Source organism: Thermobia domestica, chromosome 16 (assembly GCF_964235325.1).
Source record: "Thermobia domestica chromosome 16, izTheDome1.hap1.1, whole genome shotgun sequence".
Classification (NCBI taxonomy): domain Eukaryota; kingdom Metazoa; phylum Arthropoda; class Insecta; order Zygentoma; family Lepismatidae; genus Thermobia; species Thermobia domestica.
Window position 1 is genome coordinate 157,991,055 of NC_137469.1, and position 6,739 is coordinate 157,997,793.

The 6,739-nt window shown below is 35.7% G+C and overlaps 1 protein-coding gene across 1 annotated transcript; it reads right to left on the reverse strand.

Moving 5' to 3' along the window:
* Positions 1-414: 414 nt before the first annotated feature.
* LOC145672669 (uncharacterized) lies at positions 415-6,515 on the reverse strand. Its single transcript, XM_081741833.1, has 5 exons — positions 5,903-6,515; positions 5,598-5,655; positions 3,421-3,552; positions 2,423-2,657; positions 415-590 (listed from the first exon to the last, which is right to left on the reverse strand). The coding sequence occupies exons 1-5, from the start codon at positions 6,433-6,435 to the stop codon at positions 415-417; spliced, it is 1,134 nt and encodes a 377-aa protein (XP_081597959.1). The 5' UTR covers positions 6,436-6,515.
* Between the last annotated feature and the right edge of the window lie 224 nt (positions 6,516-6,739).

Consider the following 6,739-nt stretch of genomic DNA (forward strand, 5'->3'; position numbering starts at 1 on the left):
GCAAAAGCTTACTATTGAATTTTGAATAACTACAATTATTACATAGATTATATACACATATATACACATCATCCTTTGGTCTAATGGATGTAATTTAAAGAGGAAATGGAATATTCTGAGGTAAAACGATAGGTAGTTGGAATTTAATCTTCTTAACATAATACTTAACCCTTCCGCAAAATGACAACCTAAAGGATTGAAAAAGATGAATTAAAAGTCGCCGAGTTGAGAGTCCGTCAAATTATCCGAAATCATAACTGCAGACAAGTAATACAGAAAATCCGAGACACAGACGTCAAAGAGAAATATCGAAGACTTACAAATACATAATACAGATAAGGACATTAAAGCGAATTGATAAAACGAAAGATATATTATGTTTAGATATTCTTATCTTTTTACCTCAATTCCTCTTTAGAAGAAGCACTCTCGCTCATCGTCGCACCAAGGAATGCAGCAGCAGCAGGGGCAAAAATAAAACTTGAAGCAGCGGCCACACTGAGATTCACGGCGGAGATGAAGTAAGTTGGGAGGAAGATCCCTGTTTCCAAATTGTCTTTCCCACCTTCTTCTTCTTTCCTCTCGTTGATCTAAAATGAACAAAAATATAAAAATAATGAGGATTTGAATTATTATATTTGATACAATTTAAATAGCATTATTTCTAATTTCAGTTTTTGTACTTGGGTTCATCTGGGAACTATTAGTACTCATGGGGACTAATGATATTTAGAGGGAGGTTACACGTTGAACACAGTATTATATAAGGTATCTCTAATACAGTAGGCTTTTCGCGTACTAAATGGGCCTAGTGTCTCAAGTCTCTGGGTATATAAGTCGCAGCGTGTCCGGCCTAAGGTCATTTCACAGTTGAAGCTAGTAGATGTATAAGTGATGGGATTCTTACAAATAGACGTAAGAGGATACTTTCAAATATCTAGGATCAATATTAATAGACGGAAACCATATTCACGAAGAAATTAAATGTAGACTAAAAGTTGGGAATTCGTACTTATTCAGTTCAAAATCTATATTTATTTATTATTCAACTCAAAATCTCTTGTCGTAGCGAATTCTGTCGAGGAATTTGAAGCTTAAAATATATAAAACCATAATCATGCCTGTCATGCTGTATGGTCGCTTACTCTGAGGGAAGAACATATATTGAAAATATTTGAGGACAAGATCCTGAGACGAATATTCGGACCGAAGAGGAACGTGAAAGCGGAATGACGGAAACTTCATAACGAGGAACTACATAATTTATGCGGTTTACCAAACATTGTTAGGGTCATCAAATCTAAGAGGGTCAGGTGGACAGGTCATGTAGCCAGGCTGGAAGAAAGTAGGAACGCTTTCAAAGACTTGACTGGAAGATCAATCGGGAAACGACCATTAGGAAGACCTAGGCGCAGATAGGAGGGCAATATTAAAATGGATCTCGCAGAAATAGGAATACAAAACAGAAGCTGGATCTAGTTGGCTTGTGAACGCGGCATTGACCCTGCGGGTTCCATAGGCCATGAAGTTAGTTAGACGTAAGGTATTGCACCGTGAAGATAAGTGAACTTCCCGCAAAACTGCGCTACATTTTCCAATTTTATTTCAGTAAAGGTGTAAATATTGCACAGACATGTTAAGAAATTTCTGCTGTTTACGGGCAAGATAAGATAACAATCACTTTCTTTGTGGAAATTTTTATATCCAAGATGCTCCTCACAGTAGGCATCCAATCACACAAAAAATAGGTGATATTCGGGCAAAAGTCGAGTAAGACCGACATATAAATAGTCATGGCTTCTTCGCTAATGACCTAAACGTTCATAATCAAACTACCGTGTTCACTTGCGTAATAGTAGCACTTTTTGTATTTTTTTTTTATTTTTATTTTTATTTTATTTTTTTTTAAATGCGAAAATCCAACTGCGACTATTAAACGAGGAAAACTGCCATTTACTTATCGCTATGATCAAGACAATTTCGAATTTTGATACATACAACATTGTGTCAACAAAAAAAATGGAGGGTGGAAGAAGTAGGTTGCTTGATCTCTATTGACAGATGGGTCACGATGTTACGTGTCAGTAAACACGAAAAGTTCTTTTGCAATTTCGAAGGAAGTCACGTTCACCAAGAGAAAACTTAAATGATTAAAATATATTTATATAATTTGAAATAAATGAATATAGACAATTAGACTTGTTTACCACAAAAAGTTGCAATCTACTGGACTAGGTATGAATTAGTTGCATTTCAGTTCAATGGATAACATCAGTAATCAGTGCTATAAGATGGTTTCACCGTGTAACCAAGTAAACATTTGTATACTGGTACATAAAAGATTAACTCATAAAGATTAATGATCATAACTCTTATGGTGATAACACTAATTTGTACAGATTAAAATATGAAAATAACTTACACCAATTGTCGCACGGGTCCACTTCAAAGCACAAACAAGCCGAAAACGGGGCGACAACGCATCTAGCTGCACAACTGATCACACAGAGAAGTCTACTTCGCCAAGATATGGGATATGGATACGGCGGCTCCTGAACTGGGTGTTCCCTCAGATTATCATCATCGACTTCTCGCGGTGACCTCTCGGTCACCTCTTGTCGCTGTTTTCTCGGTCTTGGTTCCTGTCGCCGTTCGTGCTATAATAAAACAATAGAAATTTAATGAGAATAGAGAAGCATTATTTATTATTCTTGAAATTTCATATAGAAAACTATATATAATGATAATTCTAAGCTACTTGCGTTTCGGAAAAAAAAATCAGTATCAGTGATGTCATTCAGCTAGTTCGCACTGATTCGCCCGAACTGGTTGTTAAAATCACCTCTCCACCTAATAGAGGAGCACTTATGAAAAAGAAAAAATTAGTATTGTTCTTGAGAATCTAATATATTTATTTTCCTTTCCTTTCCAGCTTTCAAAGAGATGATTAACACCACATTAAATAATTTTCAAGTGTTTGTAGATAGTCAAGGTTTTCCTAAAGCAGAAATTCATCAAATCATCAAGGAGGCAAGAAAAATAATTAAAGTTATTGCTGAGAGTTAAGGCATTGAGTTTAATAAACAACGTAACTACAGATAAAAGAAACTACCTCCTTGCTGAAACTCGTATCTCACCTCTGAGAATAACTTCTTGTAGGAAAGCCTTTAGAAGAATGGGATGCAACGCACTGGTAAAAACGTGGTTACACCAAGGGTATTATACACGTGCCGATTGTTGGGTTAAAAAGAAAGCAACATCCGAGTATTCTAAACATCGACTTTAATTCTAGGCTTATCTCAATACCGGCGAGTTTTGCAAACTAAATATTAAAATAAGCATTTGCGTGACTTCAATCTAATACTGTTATTAGTATCATTGGAATCAATCAATCAATAAATAAATAATAAATCAGTTTACCTCCTTGATCTCCTCCACGAAAACTTCTTTGACCATCGTCTCACGATCCATCTGCGAGGTCCCAGGAGGAGAGGTGGGATGACTTCGTTCCTCAGTTGGTAGTGGAGTGGTCCGTTTTCGTGTTGCTTCCTCCTACGAAATATAAATCAAGTTATTTTAGTTCCAGTCCAAATCTGTTTCATCAATGACTCATCTTACTTGTAACAATACCCCTGTACTTTTATTTCCTACGTAATATCTCTAGTTGCATATAAACAGCATTAACAGCTAGGAATTCAGCAGTATATGTGTAAACAGTGCTGTGTCAACAATAAGTACAATCTCCTACTTCAAGTGAATTTTGCCACATGTGTAGTACCATTTCTTCCAGCATATTAAAAACAGTCATTTATTATTGGTAAAGAACGACACATTTCTTAGCGCCACAAAAGTTAGTATCTTCCTTTTTTTCGATTTTCTCAAAAACTAAGCATAAGAATTTAGCTTAAAGCATATTATTTCGTTTATTTCCAAGGGATCTATCGATTTATGTATGTCTTATCCATCGGCGCAAATCTGTCTTCAACATTGGAGGGGGGGGGGGACGGGTGATACCGTTCCTTTTTTTAAGCGATGTTCAAAATAGTTATGAAGTAGAAAAATAATGCTGTGGAGGATCAAGGGAGCACAAGTGTCTTCAACATTGGGAGGCGGGCAATTTGAGGCTTATTCTGGAAGGGTGGGGTGGGGGGAGACAGAGACTCATATTACGGTAGATGAATCTGATTTCCGAGGTGAACCTGTTGTATATTATACAGCAAGGAACATCAATTTAATCTCTCTTTCCTTTGTAGCAGTCGGACACAAATAATATCATATTTCTTCTCCTCACCCCCAAAAATATACATTTCAAATCGGATTATTGGGGGGACATTCCCTCCAACTCCAAGATTGAGGGGATTTGCGTCAATGCCTTATTTTTGGACAATATATTAGTTAAATAAAAATAAAAAATTTAAGAGTTCATGATAATTTCGGGCTATATCTCATTAAGAATCTATGTCTTAATGAAAAGCTTAATGAAAGGTTACTTTAACGTTTTACCTCAATAAGCTCTCGTACAGGATAAATTATTTAAGTTTATAAATTAATTATTTTTTCCCTCCATTTTCTCAAAAACTACGCATGACCTTTTACAGTCGCACATATCATTTTGTTCTATCGATTGGTGTATTTCTCATCTGTGAACATTTTTTTTTTTCATTAAACGCTAAGAGTATTCTAGAATTGGGTTAAGGTACAATTGATTAGTGGATTTCGCTTTATTTCTGTAATAGAAGATCGAACTATAAGTATGGATGACAATTTCACTTCTTCCTTTTCAGAGGTAGCAGCGAAGGAAAAAAAAACTGAGTTAAACTATATCCTAACCAACTATTAAATTAAACTCCGGAATGCGTCTAAATACCAGTTGTCAATACCGAAATTTTCAATGGGAACCTCCATTTTCTTCAGAAGCTTATTTATTTACATAAACACACATTGCTCTTTTCAATCACATTTTATGGTTTCCATCACATAATTAAAAGAAATATATATTTCAGGTATGGTTAAGCTTACATCTAACATTACATAGCTTGTAGCAAATATGGTAATTCATAATACATAAATGTTTCTGTTTCAATTAATTATTGGGGTTTCATCTGTATTGTGATTTTTTTTGTTTTTACCTGTGGAGTTATGCTTGCTGGTAATATGGTGAAAAATAAAAATAAAACCAATTAGTTCAGTAAATAGTTTGTATTAACTAATAAAGCTCAGCTGATAACATCATTTTCCCTGATAGCTTGAAATATTATATATGATTTGCTTCAAACTTTTCAATCTGCAAAGAATATTTGGGTCGTGGTTCTCTTGATGCAATGATCCATTATACGCTGAAGAAGATGGCGGCTTGTATTGAATTTTTCGGCATTAACGAATAGTTAGAACTGTGAGCGTCAGTTTAGTTTTTTCAGAAGTTATATCTTAATATCTTCACACTCACAATTTATACCTTTTGTCAGAACTTTTACACTTAGCGTTAGTACAAATAGAAAAAAAAAATAAATTTATAAATTTCATAAATATAAATAAATAAAAAATAAAATAAATAAGAAACTACTGATTATAAATTAATTTCTATTTTATTGTCTTACCGTTCCGCTTTGTCTCCGCCGGAAGATTAAGCTTCTTATCCTTTGGAATCTAGATAAACTAAGATAAAAAAGAAATTAGAATTCGTGTGAACATAAATTCAATTTAGTGCACTAACAAATAATAAAATAAATTAATTTATTGTAAATAATTTCAATTAAGTTTTTGAGTCTTATTAAGTCCATTAATATAATTCTCGGGTCTCTAACAAGCTGGGCATGAGAAATACTACGGTCGCTAAAAGTGTATAACCCACAACCATTTTCAGAAATAATATATATGAATAAATAAGACTTTGAAGTATTACCTGGAACGGGGAGGCGGTCGAACAACTGGGCCATACACACGCCTCCTCTCTTCATCCTTAGGCCTCCTCTCTTCATCACTGGCTTCTTCCTCTCTGTGGCTGCCATTAGAGTGTGATCCTTCCTCTTCTTCCACTTGCACTTCAACCTCAGCTTCACCTGGTTGAACCTCTACTTCTGGAAGTGCAATTGCTGGGGTTCCCCACCTCTGGAACTGGAGGATTCGCCACAAGCAATATACACTTCTGAAGAAGTTAGTCATAGGAGAGTCTTCTCGAGGAATGCCACTGAGATCGTAATCGGGCAAGTCCACTATTTGCCATGGCATTCCAATTCGAATCCTCTCAGAACTTATTAGGTAAGATAAGGACACTCCAAGGACCGAAGTCTCTGGAGTGGTCATTATCAACAAAATCTTGAGACCGCTGACACGCTGGGCCTCAGACATGTTGATAATGGCAAAGATGGTGTATGGCGAATAGCCATATAACATTCTCAGCCATGGTACAGACACTGGCTGCGAATGCAATGACATGACTGAGGTCGAAGTGTCAAGTATAGAACAGAAGCTCTCATCACTACTGTTGTCATATGAGTGCTAAATCAAAGAAAGAAAAACAGAGGTAAGTCACATAAAATGGACAACCATCAACAATACATTACTTTAAACACATTAGCAATTCTTGAGAAACCTAGTTGGAGCGCAATTATGAGAAATCGCCTCAGCCCATGAGCTGTTACCAGCCTGATAGCTTGAGCATGGTTTGGGCATCGGCTTCCGATGTGATTTTTTCGGAGGTTAGAACCTCGTAATTCAAGTGACTCCCCAAATGTCTGAC